This window comes from Sorex fumeus, unplaced genomic scaffold (genome assembly GCF_029834395.1).
Source record: "Sorex fumeus unplaced genomic scaffold, SorFum_2.1 ptg000018l, whole genome shotgun sequence".
In the NCBI taxonomy this organism is placed as follows: Eukaryota; Metazoa; Chordata; class Mammalia; order Eulipotyphla; family Soricidae; genus Sorex; species Sorex fumeus.
Genome location: NW_026606075.1, coordinates 14,244,095 through 14,268,782, shown reverse-complemented (window position 1 = coordinate 14,268,782; position 24,688 = coordinate 14,244,095). Strand labels below are relative to the sequence as shown.

The window sequence follows — 24,688 nt, the reverse complement described above, 5'->3', positions numbered from 1 at the left end:
CTGCCATAGAGGCAGGGAGAGGACTGGGATGTGGGTGGTGGAAAATGTGCACTGGTGGAGGGATGGGTGTTGCATCAGTGTATGGCCGAATCTCAAACATGAAACCTTTGTAACTATCTCACGGTGATACAATTAAAAAAAGGTAATGTGAAGTTCATGCCTTCATGCCCAATTCAATCAGTTTAATCAATGGCTGAACAAACAGCAGTACTACTACATTATTTTAAAAAAAAAAGGAGTAAGCCACTGAGCAGTTTTATGTGGCCCCAAAATAAAACAAAAAGAACCCAAAATATTAGCAAACCAAATTTAACAGCACTTTAATCATCAGATAACCATTACAAATGGGCTTAATCTTGGGTGCAGAGAGACAGGCCCCCTAAAATTAAAGTGGTAAATGGTTGAACAGTTATATCAACAATTATATCAACAGATACAGGAAATACATTTGACAAAATTCAATAAACTTTTATGATCAAAGTTTCTATAAATACAGAAGAAATTCATTTAAACATAATAAAATGTTCATAAATAAAGTCGGAAGTTTTTCCTATAATATCAGGGGGCCTGAGTGGTAAAACAGCAGGAAGGTTGCTTGCCTTGCACTTGGCCGGCATGGATCCTCAATATTGAATATACAGTTCCCCAAGGCCCACCTGGAGTGATCCCTGAGCATGGAGCAGGGAGTAAGCCCTGAATACCACTGCTGAATGTGGCCCAAATACACACGTACACACACGCCCCCACACCCACAAAGAACCACACTAAAAAGCCCCACAAAATATCAAGAACAAGGCAAAGACACCCATCTCTTGTCATTTCTAATTCAAATAGTAACGAAAATCCCAATCAATACAATCAAGAAAAAGAGCTAGAAAGATAGTACAGTGGGTAGGGCACTTGCCTTGCAGGTGGCCAACCTGAGTTTAATCCCTGGCAACCATATGGTTTGCCACGGATCTGTTAGGATTCTACACTAGGTGTGGCCCAAGATAATAAAGAAATGTTACCCAAATCAGAAATGACAAAGTAAACCAACCCATCTGCAAGGATATTATATGTAGAAAACCCTAAGAGTTCATTTTAGAATGTACTGAAATAAATGAATTCAAGAATTCAGGATACAGAATCAACAACCAAAATTGCATTTCTGTACAATAATGAACCATCTGAAAACAAGCATTAAGGAAATATTTTATTTATAGTAGCATCAAAAAGAAGAAAATATTTAGCAATAAACTTAACCAAAGAGATGAAAGATTAATAGAAAAAAAACAAATCACTGATATAATAAAGACAAAAATAAATGGAAAGACATCCGTGGCCATGGAAGATAGTGCTGTTGAAAATGTTCACATTAAACAAAGGATACACAGATTCAGTGTAACATCAACCAAACTCTCAAAACATTTCTTATATAAACAGGAAAAATAAAGCCCTAAATTTCATATGGAACTACAATGGACTCCAAATATTCAGAAGCACTCTTTTAAAAAAAATTTATTTTTGTGGGAGGAGGGTGGTCACACATATCAAATGCTCAGGGATCACTCCTGGCAGTGTCTGGGGGACGAGATGCAATAGTGGGTATGGAACTAGTTAGTGTGCTGCATGCAAGTCAAGTGCCTTACCTGCTGTACTCTCTCTCTCTGATTCTCCAAAAACAGTCTTAAGAAAAACGATGCAAGGCTGGAATGCATGCTTTGCATGCAGAAAGTAAAGGCTGATTTCTGGGACAGTATGATCACTAACGTTCATGAAAGTTGGAGCACAAACCCCTGAGTATTGCTAGATCTGTGTGTGTGTGTGTGTGTGTGTGTGTGTGTGTGTGAGAGAGAGAGAGAGAGAGAGAGAGAGAGAGAGAGAGAGAGAGAGAGAGACTGGAGAGGAGGGGTAGAAGGGAGAATGAGGGGGGAGGGGAGAGGGGAGGGGAGGGAGAGGAACAAAGATGCAGGCATCAGATTTCAGGATTTCCAAATATATTTCAAAGCTACAGTAATTAAGACACTATGATCCTGGTACTGAAACACATGAAAATTACTGAAACACATGAAAATTAATGAAACAGATCTTCAACTGACTTTTAACAAAAGTGCAAAGGTCACACAAAACAGAAAGGATAATCTTTTAAGTGATGCTGGGAAAAATAATTATCTATCACTGTCACTGTCCTCCAGTTGTTCATCGATTTGCTCAAGCGGGCCCAGTATTGGCTCCTCTGTAACAACTGTTAGTGTGTTTGGCATATCGAATACGTCACAGGCAGCTTGCCAGGCTTTGCCGTGTGGGTGAGATACTCTCGGTAGCTTGCTGGGCTCTCCGAGAGAGGCGGAGGAATCGAACCTGGCTCGGCCAGGCCAGCTGCATGCAAGGCAAATGCCCCTACCACTAAAGGAAAAAAAAATTGGATCTTTAACACCAAACACACACACACAAAAATTCAAAATAGATTAAAAAATTTTTTTAAACATTCATCCTGGATCCACGAGTCTTGGTGGCCAATAAAAGAAAAGAAAAAGACAAGACACTGTGACTTTAATATGCAATCAAAAGTGCAAGTGAAGAGGGCCAGTGATTTGGCTCAGAGGCAGAGTGAATACATTGTACACAGGAGATCTGGCACCAATAAGCACGTGTTTTGCATGTGGGAGGCTGGGGTCAGATTTTCAGCACTTCATGGTCCTCTGAGCTCTGCTGGTAGTGACCCTCAAGGAGAGCTATGAGCAGCCCAGAGTATCTCCAGGTTCTGCCTCTCAAAATAAAAGTCTCTCAAAGAGATGTCTGCATTGCTATTGTTGCATTATTTACAACAATCAAAAGGGAGAAACAAAATATCCCTCAAAGTGTGGAATATGGGGCTGGAGCGAGAGTACAGCAGGTAGAGTGCTTGCCTTCCACACGGATAACCTGGGTTCAATCCCATATGGTCCTATGAGCACCACCAGGAATTAATTACTGAGTACAGACCCAGGAGTAGCCCCTGAGCACCACCAGGTGTGGCCCCAAATAAAAACAAAAAAACATGGAATACATATACATGCAGTGGAATATTGTTGTCTTAAAAAAAGAGCTAAGTCATTTTATATACTACTACAATCCACTTAACGGCATTCTACTTAAGAGTCAGTCACAAGAAGGCAAACAATACGCGATTTGTTCATTTAAAGTCACTGAAAGAGGTGAAAGATATGGAGGTAAAAGCAAAATGGTAGTTGGTAGGGGTCCCAGGGGGAACCAGAACAGCAAAAAGAGGAGAAGCTATGCAATGGCAGTTTCAGGTTATTGAGTTAACATCACCAGACTGTACACTTAAAAATTTAAGAGGACAGATTCATGCCTAGTATCCTGAAATTAAATATAGAGCCCATTTCTATTCTTAGGTTGATAATAATTAAATGGCTCTAACTTTCTTTTAAACAAAAAAAGATGTTTCTGTCTTCTATCATTTCTGCTTAAAAGAAAGATGTTGGTCTAACAATTATTCCTGGGAATAGTTCCTATCACTGCTTTTAATATTTCCCTTAGTCTTTGGTCTTCTCGATTTTTCCATGCTGTTCAGGTTAACTTTTCATAGTACTTATCCTGCTCTGTAAATTTGTTTTCTTGAATCAACTTCATAGAATTCACATCAATTCTCTCCTGCCCTCAAATTCTAAATACATGCTTATTAGTCCTCGGAGCACTTCTCACATACTTACCTCTATTCCCCTCCCCGCCCCTCCCCCCCATTTCTTGTCCTTATCTCTTGTCCATCAGAATGGGTCTCTTTTATTAACTTATTTTGCAGTGTACCAATCTTATGGTCTACTATTTTTAATTGATTGCTAAATCAATTTGGATCTTAATTTCAAATACTGCAGTTTTCAATTCTAATATATATCTGAATGAGTAATTGAACTGTAAATTTCTCCTGTCTTGAATTGCTTTTACTTCTCTTAAAAGTAATTAAAAGTTTTTGTTTCTTCTATTGGATTTTTCCAATAATCCTATTGAATTTTCCCTTGATTACAGTTAGTACCTTTTCCTTAACTTGTTTAATTACTTGATCACGATCACGATCATCCTGTTGTTCTTCAATTGCCTCGAGCAGGCTCCAGTAACGTCTCCTTCATGCTAGCCCTTAGGATTTTTAAAAGTGCCATATTCAAGGCTCTTTCAGGGTTAGGAGAATGAGACCCATCATTGTATATGGCATATTGGGTACGCCACGGGGAGTTTGCCAGACTCTGCCGTGTGGGCAGGTTACATTCGGTAGCCTGCCATTTTGTCCAAAGTAAGAATGAGATAATAAGATGTCCGGGAGCTGGGTTTTATAGTCTCTGGGTCTTGGCCGTTGATGGGATTACACGGCGCCAGGGGGCCAGTTGGTGGGTGTGACCCCTGCCTACTGGAATGTGGAGGATCTGGGTGGAGGATGCTCAGCCCTGATCCGAGCAGGCTTGGAGATCTCAGTCCTGGGACCCGCATGCCTTTGTTCCTCTGCTGATACCTTCATGCATGTGGAGTGGTCTCGTCATGGTGGTGGCTGGTTCTGGAGGTTTTCAGCTGCCGGAGCCCTGGTCGGGGTGGGGAGGGAAACTCAACCCGCTCTCCTCCAATTACTTAATTACTCGATTGTATGACAAATATTGTACTTACAAGAGGTAGGGGCTGTTTTCCATGCGAATGACTTCCCATATTCACTGATTTATGAGAAAGAGTTTCTGATCAACTCAATCTATTCATGTTTCCAATTGGGACAGGTTGCCTTTTAGTTTCAATTTTCAGTATTTCCTGATACTGTATCCTAATTCTAAGTTTTATTTTTTTTTTCTGTTTGTTTTTTTGGTTTTTGGGCCGTACTCAGTACTGCTCAGGGCTTATTCCTGACTCTATGCCCAGGGATCACTCCAGGTAGAACTCAAGGAGTTGTTAAGGTGCCAAGGATGGAACCAGGGTCAGCTGCATGCAAGGCAAGTGCCTTATCTGTTGTATTCTCTATTTTCTCATGTCTTCTTTCCTGGGTTTTAGCTTTGATCCATACTGGTAGGTCTCTGACTAACAGTGGGAGACTAAGTCTTGCACGCAGCAAGACTGTCTATTAACAATAAGCTTTAGTTATGTAATAGGCACCATCTTTGGATTATATAAATAAATGTGTGTGTATATATATGTTTTATACATACACATTCCCTTGAAAATACATGAAGCGGGGGGAGGAAGGGAACATGTGCATTGCAGTCAGGTTCAACTCCCAGACCATGTATGTGTCACCTGAGCACCATGAGGACTGACCGAGAACAAGCTAAGAGTAACTTCTGTGCACAATGGAGTATGAATGAAAAAAAAATCCAAACAAACAAAAACAAACCAAAAAACAAAGAGACTAAGTATCCTGGAGGTACTAACGGAGGTTTTAAAGGTGAAAAGTTAATTGTACGCACACATAAATATCAAAAAAATGTTACAAATATCGAATAACAGTCATTACAAATACTGAATCACAGTAGCAGGCAACTTTACAAAACAATACTGAGGTGGGCAACAGTACAGGGGTTAGAGAACACGTCTTGCATGTTCTTGCACTTTGCCCCTGAATCAGTGGGTAGAGCCTGGAGGCCGCCATGGACCACTGGATGTGGCCCTGCCCCCAACACCAACAGGGCGGTTCTTAGTCTCCAGCCCTGAAGGGCCTGAGCAGCACTCATCCTCAGGTCTCAGGCTGAGTCACCTAGTCAAGCTGGCAATGAATCAGAATAGTCCTTAGTGCCCAGAGCACCACATGAGAGCCCTTTATCTACCTGCCTTCACCCCCCATCCACCCACAAAGAGAAACAAAAATTAGTTTTTGTGGAATTATAAATTTAGTAAGAGACAAGCTAAAGCACGATCCTCATACACATGGTATCATTCAGTGCAACACCAATCATGTATTGACAATTTCTATGTAATTCCTCCTACCCCATGATTCCTACTGAGGAACTCAATACTTGGATTTGTTTTTCTTTCTTGATAAGGACACCAGGAAGACCGTACAATTGACTGGGCATGTTTCACATGTGGAAGGCCTATGTTCAATCAATTCTGAGCACTAAGAAGAGCAACCCCTAAGCACTGAGCTGGGAGTAGCCCTTGAGCGCCATTAGATGTGGTCCCCCAAAATAAGAAAAATGTGATCTTAACATTCTGGGGAATAACTTTGAAATTATAATCTCTAATGTACAGTAATTTAAAAAATACAAAGAATATGAAGAAACAATATTTTTCCGGCATTAATGATCTTTTAAGCCATTACTAAACTTTTAAAGATAACATTTTTCAAATATAACTTTTTATTTTAACAATTAAACAGACCGAGTAGCAACACCAGCCACTTATCCAAAATAGATACAGTGGACTGGAGGGAGAGTACAGAGGATAAGGTGTTTGCCCTGCACTGACTGAGCCCCCGGAGATCTGACAGGACTAATCCCTGAGCACAGAGCCAGAGTAAGCCCGTGCAGCTCCCTCAAACCAAAAAGATATCCTCATGAGCAATTATAATACAAAATTATGTGGAGAAAAAAATTCATTTTGATGCTTAGGGAACTGTTACAATTACAAATGAAAGAATAATACATGTATTCACACTATTAATTTGCTGAAATATTCTAGTCATAAAGATAAATTCTGGAGTTAAAGAAAAACGCACTCCAAATAAACAGATGCTAAAGTTAGTTTTGTAGAACACTATTTTAAAAAATCCTCCACACTTTTACTACTTTAGCAATGGACAGCGTTAATGTTCTCAAATCCTGTTATGCATTTAGTTTTTTTTCCTAAGATGTTATTATCCCAAATTTGCCCTGGGCCATGACACCTTCATGCAATGGATTTTCATTTCATTCCCTAGGGTCCTACAATTCTTGTGAGATCCTTTGAGTCTTTATGAGGTTTCTAACTAATATAAAAATATAAAATGTCCAAATTAGTTTAACAATAGTTGATAAAAAAATAAATCACAAAAGTAAAATTTACACAATTAAATTTGCTGTAGGTAGCTCTGCAGTAGACCATTTGCCTTGTGTGCATGAGGTGCCTTGCAAAGAAATTTTGCTTAGTAAAAGTCAAAGTATCCAGGATATTCTATCAGTGAATAGCTACAAACACTGTGACGGAACTCATTTCTTCAAGTCATTACTCAAAAATCACCTTCTCAATAAGGTCCGATGTAAAATCTTAATTTTGTCCTTATGCCCCAACTTCCTACTCCCTCTTCTCTAATTACTTTGCTCATCACCTGGAGGGACAATGTAATGTAGCCTGCACTGAACTCACACTCCTCTTTGTTTCCAGCGTTTGCTCTCTCACCTTAGACACTAAGCTCCTGGAGGGCAGGGATTTTGATGTTTTGTTCACTACTGCATTCTATATAATGCATTCTCTTAAATTTCTCATGTTATAATAAAAAAAAGTGATAGCAGACTTAGAAATGAATAGCTATACATTTAAACTTTTTTTTTTTTTTTTTTTTTTGCTTTTTGGGTCACACCTGGCGATGCTCAGGGGTTACTCCTGGCTCGTGCACTCAGGAATTGCTCCTGGCGGTGCTCAGGGGACCATATGGGGTGCTGGGAATCGAACCTGTGTCGGTCATGTTGGCTGCGTGCAAGGCAAACGCCCTACCCGCTGTGCTATCACTCCAGCCCCCCATTTAAACTTTTATTTCACAAAATAGGTCAAAGGATAATTCTCTATTTGATGCAAAAAACTCAACTAATTACAGGTAGAAATGGGTAATAAGAGAGGTGCCCTGATTCTTAAACATTCAATCTAAAATCTATGCTGCTACTTCATTTATAAAAAGACTTTTGCCCAATGAGCGATGTGAGGAATAACCACCACATATAGAAAGTTACAAAGAAAAAGACTGAAGAGGAAAAAACTCACAATGGAACAGAAAACATATACTCTGAATCATTAAAGACAGGCACAATCAAAATAACAGTTTGTTAAAGAATAACAGAAGAAATTTGAAAAACTTGCTTTTTTTAAATAGTTAAAAAATGTTTTTATGTCTACCATTTTAAGCAAGGAAAAGGTATGATCATGCCAAGTTTTCACTTCAGAGTTTATACAGCACATAACAGCTTCAATTAGAAAGCCAGGGTCTAAGCATAAAAAGATGAATGAAACTTAAAAAGACATTCCATGACTATTAGAGACAATGGGTTCCCGCTCTGGATTCAGTGATGTGTTTACATTTCACTCTTTAATTCATCTCTGAAGACTAATCCAAGTGCAAAACTCATTTAGTTTTATTTTTCTGAATAGAGCCATATACCCACAATAGACTATTGTGAATTATCAGACAGTTCAGAAAAGTATGTATGATTTCAGGGAATGCTGAAACCTTATGCTTTGCAGTACTGAGAATTTAATCTTTCATTTGAAAGAATAAAATCTATCTAGTGAAGTTCCAATTATAGATTTCATAATGAATTCTACTTATTGCTTCCTGGATATATCAATTCCATTAATGGATGAATTATCTTTTCTGAATCATAATTCAACAAGAAATGTCACTATTTTACCTATGATATTTATATCAGAAACAATAAGACAATGTGACATTCTGTTTGGATGGATCGGTCATTTATGTATAGGAGTCAGAACTCTAGGGGAAAATAATCAAAATGCACAGATATTAAGATAAATTATATGTTTTACATTTCATACAAGTCAACGGGGTAGAAGGAAGAATAGACTTTTTTTAAAAAATAGTGCAATACAGAGAAGGGGAATAGAACATAACAAACTCAAAATCACATAAAACCAAGATTAAAAAGAGCTCCAGCTTAATTTGGCAAAACTTTTTAAAAAAATTATCTTAGAAGCATTTGTAGTGACAATATATATTTTCCCTATGTTCAATATTAAAAACTTAAAAACAAATTCAACTAATTTAAGATATTAAACTAGCAGGTGGAATCATTTCACATCCTATATATTACTATCAAAGTATTATGTTGTATACTTACTACTAGATTTCATGTCACCATATCTCAATTAAAACTATTATTTGGTATAAAGTATAAACCCTTTTAGAATTAAAGAACACAGCTTCTGCTACAAAGGCAATATGCTTAAATAAACCACTTGGTGGCTATAACCATCATTCTCTTCACATTTGCTTTGAAAGAACCAAAAACCCAAAAATCAAAAAACCTTTAACTTAAAATTAAGAGACTGTGCAACTCTCCTACACCCAATACATGTCATTCTATCCAACAATGAATGATACAATCTAATGCACTATGCAATATTTGAAATTTAAAGTATTAACTTAATTGCAATTTTTAGAACAGAGTCCTTTAATAATGCCTGCAATATCAGATGAAATCCTTCTCAAGTCATGTAAAAATTTTTACATACAAAATTACTTATATATACTTTGCTGGAATGTTAGTGATAGCCCAAGATATATCTGAAATGCTTCACTTTAGGAATACTCCTGAGCTACACTCACAATTCATTCCGACCAAAAAAGTTATATTACTTAAGTATTTATTGCTTAGTCTTATTTAAAAACCAGTTGTTTCCAAAAACTTTAATCTACAACAAAGTCAGGAACTTGCTATTTGGGGCTGTCAACAAAGTTAGTACTGGGAGTTACGTACTTGCCTTAAGGCAGCTGTCTCGAACTGGTTTGATCCCAGAACTGCATAAGGTCCTTTGAGCACTGCCAGGAGTGATTCCTTAGCACAGAGTCAGGAGTAAGCCCAAAGCAGAGATGAGTGCAGCGCCAAGCACCACCCACCGAACTAACTCCCCTAAATTTCTGTTTTGAGATCAAATACATGTGAGTCAAAGCCTTGAAATTAATTCCCAAAGAGTTTCAAAATAGCTCTGAAACATACTCTCTCGTGAAAGCATATTCACTTATAAAGTATGCTATTTGATTTGCTAAAAAGAAGATGCATGTAAGAACAGAGAGATAGTGTAGGAGTTTGGAATTCATTTGCGTTCTACCACAGCGGAACTGGTCTGAAACCCGGGAGAATATGGTCTGCTGGGAGCTCATCATAGCCAGGTATAAGCCCTGAGCATGTCTAAGGGTGATCTAAATGACCTCTCCAGCCTTAAAATACATATATAACATGTTCTTTTGTGACTGCCATCCTTCATTTTGGGTTTCAGATTTTAAAAAATTAAAAAATTTCCCTCTGATCAATTTCATTTGAATTTTTCACTCAAATTACCATAATTTGGGGGACTGTAAAAACCTAAATCAATTCAAATTCTAAAAATTCAAGATAAGTCCCACTTAACAAGTGTTTTAAATACTACCCTATAAGTTTGGAGTGGGAACGACTCTGATTTTCGAAAATGACAGAACAATGGGAATTTGAGAGAAATCACAAGAACTTACAAAATTTAAATACTCTCTCACACACAGGTAATGACAACTGCTTGCTGAGGAACTTTCAAAATGTATTTTAATCTCATTCCAAAAGGAAAATTTCTAGATACAAATACAACTCATTCAATCACATTTAAACATACATTTAGAAACTTAAAATACTATAGGATTGAATATTTTCATCTTTATAGTCTCAATATATTATATATTTAATATATAATATATATATATACACAATACATACAGGTAGTCAGCAGGATTACAAAGTAATTTCTTTAAAGACTGATCAATATTGATAAATATGTTTAGACTATTAAAAAGAACTATTTAGGATCATAGAGTAAAATAAAAGATGGTAGGCCCAAACCTATCAACAAGATTGTAAATGTTCATATGGCCAAACATTTAAAAATATCTCTCAAGTTGGACAGAATACACTTTAAAACAGTACTCTTGCTACTCTCAAGCAGTAGTGCTTGCATATATTAAGCACATACATCTCTTAAATTTAAAATTACTATGCAGCTTTCTTTACTGTAATATACAGTAGCTATTTCTTCCTTTCTGTTGGATTTTGCTTGTTTCAAGAATGACTATTACCAACAGAAGCGACATCTGCTCTTTCGTTTCCCTAAAGCATGGCTCAGTTTGAAGATTGTTCTATAGGCACCCACTATGAAGATCAACAGTACCTTAATACCTTTAAGAGCAATCAGTCAATAACTGGAGTCCTATGAAAATGTAAGAGACTGTTGGAGGTTTCTGTAAACCAAGGTAATCAGAAATATTACCCTTGTAGATAGCCCTCCCCTATCAGTTAATACAAGGGGTTAACATTCCAATGCCACAGTATAGTAGTTAACATTCTACTCTGTAGTTTTAAATATACCATTAATTCACCTGAGAATACAGAGGAAACATTTAAAAGATATTCTGATATGTTCTTTTATCCTTTGTATTTGCTTTCTTCTGGTTTTCATCAGTCCTTCAAGGGCACAAGTATTTGAATTCAAAATATGACTTGAATATCCTTTGTTAACTGAGGTTCATGCCACAGTCAAATACTGGTGATAGAAAAGCCCAAAGAGGCTTGTAGAAAAAAGACAAGCAGCAATCCACCATGTCAGAAAAGAGAGAATTCCTCGAAAAAGCAGAGGAGTGAAAATGTTTTTTAAGCTGCTCAGTGCTACTGTTATCTGTGTAACAGTCACCTTCATCTTTCCATCACCTGAAGGTAATTCAGAGTAAACAGAATGGGAGGGCAGACTCTTATCCACTGGCAAAGCAGACACAGATTCTGGATAAATCCCCCAGGAATGATTACCTAGAAAATTCAAGACACAAATCAATCGAAGTATAACTAATCCCAAAGCTTTGTTGCTGCTGTTTGCAAAGACCTGGGGACTAAACCTACACCTCATCTATGGAAGGCCAGCAAGCACTTTCCTACTGACCCATATCCTGGCCCACCAAGGAGAGAAGTAGACAGATTGGTGGGTGGTGTGGAATAGGAATATTGGACACATGAAGCCTCATCATTAACAATATTGTAAACCATGGTGTTTCAAATAAAAATTAAAAGTTTAAAAAGATATTAAAGACGGAAAAACAAAAGAAAAGTAGTTATCTTTCTACAGAGCTAGTTAAAAAATACAACTTAAATTATGATGATAATAGGCTTCATCAGTAAAAGTATACGTGAAAAGCTAGTCTACCTTTAATTAAATGTTCTAAAATCTGGTAAAATAAAACCATTTTTTTCCTCGTATAATACATGAATCAACTATCTCTACTAGAGTGACAAGAACAGATTCAATGACTTCTTAGAAATCTTTTCTACCGCTAGAATATCAAAATAAATTTCTTTCTTAGAAACTATTTGTGATTTCCATGTGAGAAACTATTAATAGCTTTCAGAAAGTATTTTATCATATATTTTTCATGTTGGGTAGGAAATGAGTCACATAATTTACTACCACGCTACTCCTTTATGTTTCCTAGATTCCTTAAGGGCGTTTACACTCATCACTAGCTACATCGTACTGAAACTTAGCCCCCACAAACACCACTTTCATTTCCTTTGGGCTTCTTTATAAACCTTCATATTTGGCAGACTGCCTGATTTAATAAAAAGAGAAAAATGATTAATACAAGAATGAGTAGTTTTTAAATGGCCCAATCCAGGAACCTGATATGTGAAAAAGACATAAGAGGAGCACTGAGCTCTTCCACTGAGAAATCACTAGTTTCTTAATAAGTTATCTATAACATTAGTCCCCAAATGAAGCTGTAATTCAGGAATCTGTAAAAAGGCATCCAAACTTAGCTGAATTACAGATTTACTTATTTACTTGAAATTTACTTATTTGCAAGTAAATTTTAAAGTTAACAAAATTGCTTGTAACACAAAATTACTAAAATCAAAGATGATCATTCAGATAACTCACATGTTAACTCAGAAAAACTGGGATTAATTATTAGTAAGCAAATTTCCTCTCCTTGGGAATCAAATTCAGGATCTTATATGTGAGACAAGCATCTGACCACAGAACCACATCCCTAACCCTAGCGAACAATTCTTTAAAAGAATAATGTCATAACAAGCCATGTTTTTCAAAATCAAGAAATCAACTTTTATAGCTATAACTTATCAATCCTCTTACAACTTTCAAAGACAAATCATTTTAAAGAGGCATATTTCTTTACAGATAACAAAATACATTACTCCTGATAGGCAGAATGTAAAACATGTTTTCCAGTTTCTAGGATATGCTTACCCAGAGTTTTCAAAAGCAGAGTTGTGTGAAGCAGCATTACCAGGGGCGCCACATATTGTAGTGCAATGACACAAAGGTAATAAAACACTCGGGCAACCTGCAATCAACAACATTCTTAAGAGTTCAGTATGGCTGGCTGGGTTAGGAGATAAAATACAAATAAATTTCATTTTCATATATTTTCAAGTGGAATTGCTTCAAGATAAGTAATTGTTTCTGAAAAGGAAGATAATGGCAGTAATTCTTTACAACTTCCTTTTATACACTTATTTATAAAGGCATCCAAACTGAGAAAAGTTCATTTGAAGATACAATTTTTATGTGAGACATTTTTTTAAAAAAATCTAAAATTATTTTGTTTGCTATAAATTGGAGAAAAAAGTTTTAAATGTTGCAAGTCGGCTTTATATTTCAAATATACAACAGAATGCTAAAATCTTTAAGGCAGTCAGCTAAAAACATCAAACTAAGTGTCACAAATAAGTGTAAACCCCTAATAAATAATACTTATATGAAAACATATAAAAGATAAAATAAAAAGTAATCTTGATAATTGTTTCTGACTATGAAAGAGTAAAAATCTTTCGGATTTTAATGGAACTAATACCAAATCTCCAAAAGAGTCACATCAGGTAACGATCCAGTGATCCAGTCTACCAACGCAACAAATGGATTCCTATCATTTCTTTCCTTGGAATAGGTTAAATAATAATGTCTCATGTTCAAGTACTAAGAATAATGTTATAAGGAAAAAGTTTTTGTCACCAAGATTTTTTTCTACCCTTTAAGTGATAAAGGCTATATAATACAGATACTTTCATATTAGTTGGTGCTTCCATAATTTGGCATTATCAGAGCTAATTAACACCCAACAATATGGCACTTAAGAAATGTAAGACCGGAAGAGCAATTGAGACCTTTACTTAGGCGCCACAATCAGATCACAGATTCGTGACTTTTGCTGCTTTAGGATTAGCCCATTTTGAGCTGAAGAGATAATACAGAAGCTAAAGTGTCTGCCTTACAGATGAAAACAGTATGTCTTGTGGAATAGGTAGGGTAGCTTCAATCCCATGAAGCTAATACACTGAGATACCATTAAGATTTAGATTCTCCTTGGAATAGGGATGCTGATCTTCTGATTTATTGTAGCACCAAGTTTCTGTTCTGGATTTGGAATTGCTATCACCCCTCAACCCAAAAGGACCACTTACAGGTACCAACGCCATATTCTGCTAATTAAAAATGTGCCAGAAGAAGGCAGTGCTGCTAATTCACTTTTTAAAAGCAACGAGAGAGATGGTGGGAGATCACGCATTAATACCGATCCCAAGATCTGGGTGGTCTTCTGGATAAAATAAGTTTAGACTAGGTTGAGAAGTTGGTGGCTGCAAACTTGTGACTAGGCAGAAAGCATCCTGCTCGGGCCTAACAGGATGTTCTCATAATGAAGTTCTTCAATTTGTGTAATATAATTGCACTGAAACTCAGAAATCAGCAAAATTTTGGTGTAAAAGGGACATTCGTTAGCATGTTACAAGTTTATGTCCATCTAACCATCGACAACTACCTCCATTTTTCATTCAACTAATAAAGGTATTTAGTATCTTTTAGAAAGTGTTTGCCTTGCACATGGCCAATCCTGGTTCAATCCCTGGCAACACACATGGTTCCCAAAGCACCACCAGGAATGATACCTGAGCATGGAGCCAGAAATAACTCCTAAACACTAATGTGAGTGGCCCAACCCCCCCCCCAAAAACACGAACAAAAAGACTGTCCCATTTAGTTATAGTACAAATTTTATTGATGAAATAATTACCTATTTTTAAAATGCTACCAAATAAGCAATACAGTGTTTTATTTGACCACAGTATACAATCTTACCATTTTTTGTAGCTCAATTGTACTTATTCGCCCTGCTTCTTTCTTCATCTGATCCACACATTTCTGTGCTAAGTTTAAGTAAGCTTGCAGGTGACTACGCATCATGGCTAACCGCAGAGCGCACAGCAGGATTATTAACCACAGTCGCAGAGTATCAAATGTAGCTTCTGTCATTCTACAGATCAAAAAGTTGACATGGTGCTCTCAAAGACCAAAGTACGCTACCATACTTGTTTTATGTGCTTATGATCAGCATGATACATAAAACTATACTTAGGTAAAGTTGGAGATATGAAAAACAGTATGCTAGTTTACAACAGATCTATTTTTTATAATCCTTTTAGTTATAGAAATCTAACCAGATAAATACATTACAAAGTGAAACAGTAACATTACAGAAAAAAAGCCACACAAATACTGATATTACGAGAGGAGTAAAATTTACACATGTATATGCTAATTTTAATTGGGAGAAATAATCATTAATATGAATAAAGATCATAAAAAGGGTAAATAATGGCCCATAGCTTCAATTTTTAAGCACATCTATTTGGATTAATATCTTTAAAATAAAGTGATTTAATATTATCCTTAAAAATAAAAACATTTTGAAAAAAGTAAATTATTCCCCAATACTCATACTTACAAAGGCACGCTTTCTTTACCCAATGGTGGGTTCATAATGTAGTCTTTGGTGATTGGTTTTACCCAGAGCAAAACCATAAATAATGGTGCCAAGAAGTTAATATGAAGTAATGTTCTGAAAGTAAGAAAGAAACAAATATAAAAATACAAAAAAAAATCCATTAATAAATTACAGAAACTTGGTATAAATTAAGTCAGAAACTTACTTCTAGAGTCTGTATTAATTAGTCTATAGTGTTACCACAATTTTACATTTATCATAATCACTTCACACTGATGATTACTTGCTTAACTATCCCATCCAATACCTTAGTTTTTCAGATAAGAGCACTTAGATTCAGGAAAAATAAATGATTTGTTCATGGCAATACAACAGGTTAAAGATAAATGGTCAAAGTGAAATTTAAAAATCTACTGACTTCGAGAATTCTTTAATAATCACCCACCATATTACTGATTTCACTAACACAGGTACCTATATATAATTTTTTGCTCTATATACTGAATGAATTTAATTGATTTTTAGTATAGAAGTCATTATGGGAATACATTTAGTATAGCTCAAAGACTGTACTTATTAATTGCAAGAAAGACCTTGTTACTAATGAAGTCTACAGCAGAGAAAGCCTATGTCAGAAGAAACCTACCACAACTCATAAAGAACCTGTAATATGTTGATATTCACTCATTTTAAACATTAAAGTTATAATTGTACCACTGAAATAAATGGATTCATATATTTTTATTTCTTCTTGGAGTATTATGAACATATCTGGTATTAGCTTTTCCTATCCTATACAGTTCACGGTCCTCCCGTTGTTCGTCAATTTGCTCAAGCAGGCCCAGTAACATCTCCATCATGAGACTTGTTGTTACTGTGTTTGGCATATCGAATACGTCATGGGGAGCTTGCCAGGCTCTGCCGTCTCTCTCGGTAGCTTGCCGGGCTCTCCGAGAGAGCCGGAGGAATCGAACTCGAGTCGGCCATGTAGGCTGCGTGCAAGGCAAACGCCCTACCGCTGTGCCAGATCAAAAAGATTTTTACTACTCCTGACAAGACACTATACCTAATCTAGCATAACTTTAGGTCTGAGCTCTAGCTTCACTATGAACTGAAGTCTCAAGGTAGTATCCTAAAGAGACAGAGGATACATGATAATGATTTTCTTTACTTTAAAACAGAGGGAAGTTCTTCAGACTCTTTTACTGTCACCTATTGTATTATGTACCATGATGAAGGGCTAAACTTCAGGTCTCTCTCTCACACACACCCACACCCATTATGATGAAATTAAGAGAGATATATGTGAGAAGGGACTGGGGTGGTACAGTGAATACCTGTCAAGGAAAGATCTCCCTAACACTGTCATAAAAACAAGTCCAGAGTGCTGGTTACAGGGAGGAGGATGCTGCTTTATGTGCCAGCCGTGTTACTCTCATAGCAGAACTACATCCTTGGACCAAGGCAGAGTGCCACAATACAGGACTTACAATAAAATGAAAGTGAAATAAAAACCCAAATTGCAAAAAGAAAAAAAAAGAAAACCTTGAAAAAAGAAGCTACTTTCTCTGAGAAGGAAACAAAAAAGTACCACCCCAAAACCACCACTAACTGCTTAAAGTGTTTATAAAGTAACTCTTTCATCCCACTGCCTGGGTAAACCATTGGGTGAGGGAAGAATGAAGCAATATTAGATATGCAGTGTTGCTAGGGAACACTCGAGTATCAAGGAGCAGTCCACAGCAGCTTCAGTAGCTGGTGAAGGACTCCCCTCCACCCACCCTTTCAGCTTATTTAAATCATAACACTAGGGTTAGCGGGCTAAAGTGTGTATGTGGTAGAGAGGGAGGGAGAGAGAGAGAACCAGAATTTTTAAAAAAGAAACCACCGGAAAGACGGGATGGTGGGTGCAATGTAGGACACAGCCAAGAGGACGATAAGTAATAGGAGAATTAAAAAAAATGAAGTGTGCAGTAGGAAGTGAGAATAAGTGAACACATAAAGCATATGTAGAAAAATGGAGATAAAGAGCAAAATAACAAAGTATCACTCAAAAAAATTTATCAACTACAAATATCAAAACAGAACATTCTCAAATTAGACTTCTACTATAAAATAAAAAGTCAAGATGGAAAACTGGATATGGATGAATCAAGATATAAATGTGTTATTTGGTCTAATTGTCTGTTATTAACAAAAGTTTATCTGACAACCACAGTGAATACAATAAATGGGATTTGAATGATCTGCAGAAATTCAGATATGATTTCTCTGCTTTAAATACTAATGTACAATTTGGTAGGTTAAAAAGGGATTGTGATGTTTGTAGTCACAATTCCAAAATAACGTATTTTAACAAGAGTAATGTATTTTAACAGGTAACCTACATATGTATAAAATTATAAAATTTAATTCATAAACCTTGCAAAATCTAAATAAAATTATGCATATAAAATTCATGTATTTTATTTAAAATGTTGACTTTAAAAAAAGTTCTATAAAATCTTAGCTCAGTAGTAGAGATTGAAATTACACAGTCACCTTCAAATTAAAAAGAACTCCATGGAGCTGTAGAAATACATCTTAATGGGTTCAGAGCATGCTCTGCAAGCAGGAAGCCTGAGTTTGATCCCCCAGCACCTCAGAATGCCCACTGCACTGCTGGGAGTTGCCCACAACAACACTAGATATGGGAAGAAAACCTCTAACATAAATACTGATGCTTCTATGCTGACAGTAGAAGAAAAAGTGAATTAAGGCAGATTTTTTAAAATACAGGAGTAAAATTTAGAAGTAAATAAAAGAAACTTGCTTATAGTGGAAAGAATAGCAGTGTGCAACAGAATGGTTATTTTCAATACAGTAATTTATGATTTCATTACAATAATATACCTTCATAAGATGGAAAACATATATTTATCTGCATGTGCTTATGTACATTTTCCGCTTACTGTGTAATTTTTTCTGTTGCCAAATTCAGGGCATCCAGATGCATTTGAGCCAGCCGTAATCCAGGAAATGTCAAAAAAGCCCCAATGAGCGAACAGAAAATAGCCAGGAAAAATTTGAAAGTAAGTTTTGAAACAGGACCCCTAAAAGGAAAATGTTTAAGAAAATCGATCAATTTTTTAAGTTTTAAGGAATAATGTATTTTAGCAAGAGCAATGTATTTTAAGAGGTCAATAACTTACAGGAAAACCTCAATATGTATAAAATTTAACTCATAATTTCTTCTAGTTAACTGTTTTATAAACCATAAATATAACAGCAATACAAAGTAAATGTCTATTAAAAGATTGCTTCTTTTTTAACTATCTATAATGGATCTTGGTGAACTAAAAAAAAAAAATCAAGCATTGCTTTCAGACGACTTTAACAATCCACCTACACTTTAAACGTAAAATTGATAAGTGATTCATAAATTTAGCTTAACCTCTGGTGATAGAGAATTAAAAAGGAGCAAATCCAAACGAGTTCTACGAAAGATACTAACTTTGTACAAGTGTAAAATTATTAGTAGGGTTCTTCTTAATAGTGAGAGGCCTATTTGATAAAGAACTAGAGCAGATTAAATGTAAATATTTATAGTAAATATTGTTTCACTAAAATTTTTTAAAAATTTAATATTGCTGAATTAAAAAAAAACTTACTGAGATTCTAAACCTTGTTTTTCAAGAAACTGCATCGCACTGTCTGAAAAATTTGTAAATCCTGTAAGGAAAAAAAAAGTCACTCTTATTACAGAGGTAAAATGCAAAAGGAATCTTTGGAAGTGAAAGAGAGAAAACATAGCATTTTAAATTTTGAATTAATTGAGCTTTTAGCAGAAAGCTTTTTGGAAAACAGATCTCTGATACTTGTTCACTCTATGAATCTGCACAAAATTTGCATTAAAACTTGCCTCTTTACCCATGTGAGCTAATTCAGCATTGCAGAAATATCAAAATATAAGGAAAAAGAGAGTGGCCAGCATTTTTTGATAAAAGTAACCAAAAATGTAATAACAAAAAAATCAAAAGGAAAAGATTTTTCACATCAATTTTTTTCACCATTTATCATATTTGTTCCGGAGAGATAGTCAGGAGTTAAGGCCTTGCATGCCACTGATCCTTGTTCTAATTCTCAGAACCAATTATGGTCTACTTAGCAGGGCCAGAACAGCTCTGAAAACCAGAGGATATATCCCCCAACCAAAAGCTAAGTATGGAGGCCAGAGAGATTGTACAAGGGGTAAGGCACATGCAACTAACCAGGGTTTGAAGCCCGGAAACTCATATGTCCCCCGAGCCCATGATGGGTGACCCCCGAGCGCCAGCCCAAACAAAACTACTGAAGTAAAATATAATAACACCAGGTAAAGTGAAACTAACTTTTAAGCACTATAAGTTAGGGCTGGAAAAAAAAAAAACTGCAGGAGGGAAGGAACTTCCCTTGTATGTGGACAACTAGCCCTGATTCAATCCCTAACGCTGCACAAAGTTCCCTGTGGGGGAAAAAAAATTGGTGTGAAAAATCTTTTCCTTTTGATTTTTTGTGATTACTTTGTGAACTTTGTGGGTCACTTCTGAGCACAGAGCCAGGAATATTCTGAGCACTGCTAGGTATAACCCCACCCCCATTAAAAAAAAGTTTTTAAATATGAAGACACCATGATTCACATAGTTGAGTTTTAGGCATACGATGTTCCAACACCAACTCCACTACCAGTGTCAACTTTTCTCTCAATATGCGCAGGTTCCCTCCCACCCTGCAGCCTGTCCTATTGACAGGTATATTTTTAATTATGGTTGCTGTATTTTTGGATCTCATGCTTCCAGTGTTGATGGCTCTGTAGTTTACATATACCATATGTTTATACTATCAGTGTGCCCAAGTCCCGGCCCTTACTCATTATCTCCCATCCATCTCTTCTTACTCCCTTTCCACCATTTTTGGGGGGTGGAGGTTTGGGCATCACTCTGTAGTGCTCAGGGCTTACCCTGGTTCTCCACTCAGGGACCATTCCCAGTGGGCTCAGGAGCCTATATGGGATACATGGCATAGAAACTGGGTTGACTGTGTTTGTACCAGCTGTTCTATCACTCCAGCCCATTTTTCCTGTGCCCCCATCTAACAACAACAAGAGAAAAGTTGTATAATTACCTGTTTCAAGTCCAAATTCAAGGTAATTTTCTGTTACAATCAAAACTGCCATTGCTTTGACAAAGAAAAAAAATCCAAAAGTGACACATAATGATCTTTCACCACCATCTTCAACTTTAAAATAATGTGTAGTTAATGAAAACAGAACTTTGCTGCAGAAGGAAAAGTTCAGGAAAAATTACAAATAACTGTGGAAGTTATACATACCTAATCTCTACAGAACCTGAACTCTAACATGCTTATCTATAAGGTGCAATTCAGGAGTAAAAATGAACTTAAAAAGCACATTTAGTGAATTTTGTACATATCAAATTGTACCTAGAGAAAGGATTTGTCTTAACTTTTCCTAGGTTACAATAATTTTACGAAATAAATTTTCACTGATAAGAAAAGCTTCAAGGCTTTTTTGGAGGACTAAAATAGCCTTTATCATCACATTCAGTTTATCTTTAGAATTAAGCACATCACAGGAACCATCTGCAAATTATTCAACAATCTGAAATTTAAACTACTAATAGCCACTAATCCATTATACAGAAGCCAAGTATGGGCATCATCAGTTCATGGTATGAGTTTTTTTTTTAAGATTCTGCATGTAAAACACTTAGAAATCTCAACAATAACAAATTAAGCAAACCCATCAAGAAATAAGGAGAACAGCTCAACAGATGACTTCCTCAAAGACCGACAAATGTCCAGCAGACATGCAAGTGTTCCTCATCACTGATTATTAGGAAACGCAAATCAAAATGACCAATGAGAACTTATCATCACACTTATGAATGACAATATGCTCAATCTAAAAAAGTTCAGGCATAAATGCCATGAAAAACATTATTCAGTGTTGGTGGGACCATTGCCTAGTTCAGTCTTTATGGAAACCAGGATGGAGATTTCTCAAAAAATTAAAAACAAAACTTCCACAACCCTTTGATACTACTCCTAATTCTCTATTCCCAATACATGTTGGATAACACTGGGTTGTCTTTGCTTGTCCTAAAGGGAGCATCAGTTTATTGAATTACTCCCACAACAGTGCCCCTGAGACACAACCACTTCCATCAGGCACTAATAATCCTATATTGCTTTTCTATTTCCTTAATGTCATTTGCATGGCTTATTTAGCAATGTCCTTTTTGTATAGACACAGGAAGCCAGTTCATGTTATCCTTTTGTAACATGGGAGTTAACTGACTCAAATTATACTTACTCCTGAGAATCTATCATATTTACCTGACTTAAGCCTCAGTTGCCTTTACTTCCTAACACCCCCAAAGGGAGGGTCTCAACGAAGGGACTGGAAGGACCCAGGGCAAGCCGTAAGCTACTCTGGGTAGCTTACATTGAAAAGGGACAATCTAAGCCCTACAAGTATAAGTTAAAAGCATGGTCATGGAACAAACTTTGTCACGACCCAAAAAGAAACAACTGAATAAGGACCCTGCTGGGGTTAGGGAAGACTAACCTGGCCTGAGTTCTGTAGTCTGGGATATAGTGAGATGTCTCCAGGAAGACCCAATCTTTAAGCTTAATATATCTCTTGCTGTGTTCATACAACATGACTAGAAATATTGTAAGAAGTAAATTTACTATGATTGGTTAAATGGATTACTAGCTGAGGAAAGGAGAAAGCAATACACCCTAGATGGAATCCCGCCCTTGAGCGGATCTCCTAGTAATCTAGAGTGCTGAACCCTCAGATGAGATTTTTTCCTTGAGTTAATTTTCTAGAACTTCCCCTAAAGAAGTTCTAGAACTTCCTCTAAAGAAGTGGCTTTACATCTGTTTGTTGTTACGACAATGTTCAACCCCACCGATGTGTACCCCCACCCTTCATGATTTCTGTGAAGGAAGAAGACCGTAAGAACTATGAAGACTATGACCATGATGAGGTTGGGGACTAGGACTAGGATGACTGGAAGTCGAGGACTATGAGAACGAGGACGAGGGAACTATGATGACTAGGATTATGACCAAAACTATGACCATATTGCTGTAAGGGAGAGATCGGACTATGCTAGAGAGAAAAGAGAAATTAACTGACTATCAAAAGGCCTGGGGCCCTGTTTCTCTGTTCCCCTGGTGTTTCGTCCATCCATTGCTATTGGGGAACGGTTCTCAGCCACTGAACTAGAGTTCTGTGCATGCCCGCACCTTTCTTTTCAAACTCACAAATACAAACATATTAATTAAGATATATGTACACACATGTTCATTGCAGCACTATTTATAATAGCCAAGACCTATAAACAACCCATGTGGCCAACAAAAGATCAATGGAAAAGAAACTGAGGGGTATATAAAGTCAATGGATTATCACTCGACTATTGATAAGAGATAAAATCTTGGGGCTAGAAGGACAGCACAGCGGGTAGGGCATTTTCCTTGCACGTGGCTGACCAGGGTTTGATTCCCAGCATCACATATGGTTCCCTGAGCACCACCAGGAGTAATTCCTGAGTGAAGAGCCAGGAGTAACCCCTGAGCTTCACCGGGTGTGACTCAAAAAAAAAAAAAAAAGATAAAATCTTGTATTTCACTTTAACTTGGATAACAGTGGAGGACAGGGGCCGGAGCGAAAGTACAGTGGGTAGGGAGTTTGCCTCGCACGTGGCTGACCTGGGCTCCATCCCTGGCATCCCATATGGTTCCCCCAGCACCGCCAGGAGTAATTCCTGAGTGCAGAGTCAGGAGTAACCCCAGAGCATCGCTGGGTGTGACCAAAAAAGAAAAAAATAATAGAGGACAGCATGCTAATCAAAGCTAGCCAATAACAGATGATCTCACTCATAGGTGGAATGTAAAGAAACAAACCAAGGGAACAGACAATGGTCAATGAAAATAAATTATGAGACATTGTTGACAAAACAGAGAACCGAGGACGCCAAGTGGCAGAGGAGGGAAGGAATAAAAAGAACTGAAAGAGTATGGGGGTAGATATAATATAGTATCTGAACTATAAAACAATAATATTGCACTGTAGTATATAATTGTAACTGGAATAAATACGCTGGCATGATAGCATCTTCAACCTAAAACACAAACACCTCTGTAAGACAATGCTAACTCAATAAAAAATAAAAACAGCAAAGCAAAAGCAAAAATTACCAACATAAAATAGTGTACTGCATGTAACTTATGTAGTAACTTAGTAACACATTAAATCTTGTTCTAAGAGTTGAGGTAATAGACGTTAATAGTTTTAACATTGTTAGAATCAGATGTTTTTATTGAGAAATGTCTGGGCAAGGATAAGGACTCTCGTCTTTGCTCCGAGAAATAAAGCTATCATTTGTGGTCTTATTTTAGAAATACTCAATCCAGGGGGCTGTAGTGATAGTACAGCAGATAGAGTAGGGAGTTGGCCTTGCATGCAGCAGCCTGTATGGCCTTCCTAGTTCGCCATGAGTGATCCCTGAGCACAGAGCCAAGAGTAAGCACTGAGCATCACCAGGTGTGGCGCCAAACCACCCCTCTCCTCACATTCAAAGTCAAAACAGTAAGCACCCATTTTCTATTTTTAAGGTAATATCTAGGATACTGAATATAAATAGTGTCTCAGCTTACTTTTAATTATGTCTTAACCAACTTGAAGATAATAAATATGACTGACATCTTTAAATCTCCACTAGAATGCCAACTACCTATGATCAAGAATTTTTACCCTTTATTTCACTGCAAGTTTAATCAACATATGTAGCACTGCAGCACTGTCCTCCTCTCACAACAAATTGTGAGACTTGCTGTTACTGTTTTTAACATATCAAATGCATCACAGTGGGCTAGATACTCTTGGTAGCTTGCTGGGCTCTCAAGAGGGGCTGAGGAATCGAACTCGAATAGGCCACGTGCAAG

General features: G+C 36.7%; 1 protein-coding gene across 4 annotated transcripts in view; it reads right to left on the bottom strand.

The window, feature by feature from the left end:
* Positions 1-10,439: 10,439 nt before the first annotated feature.
* TMEM161B (transmembrane protein 161B) overlaps positions 10,440-24,688 on the bottom strand; it is a 69,150-nt gene continuing 54,901 nt past the window's right edge. For all 4 annotated transcript variants that reach the window (XM_056112501.1, XM_056112498.1, XM_056112500.1 and 1 more), the window contains 7 exons: positions 20,834-20,985; positions 19,342-19,402; positions 18,643-18,783; positions 15,692-15,805; positions 15,046-15,220; positions 13,159-13,255; positions 10,440-11,705 (listed from right to left, as the gene is read on the bottom strand). In XM_056112501.1, the coding sequence (XP_055968476.1) occupies positions 11,428-11,705; positions 13,159-13,255; positions 15,046-15,220; positions 15,692-15,805; positions 18,643-18,783; positions 19,342-19,402; positions 20,834-20,885 (918 nt within the window). In that variant the 5' untranslated portion in view covers positions 20,886-20,985 and the 3' untranslated portion in view covers positions 10,440-11,427. The remainder of the gene's footprint in view (positions 11,706-13,158; positions 13,256-15,045; positions 15,221-15,691; positions 15,806-18,642; positions 18,784-19,341; positions 19,403-20,833; positions 20,986-24,688) is intronic.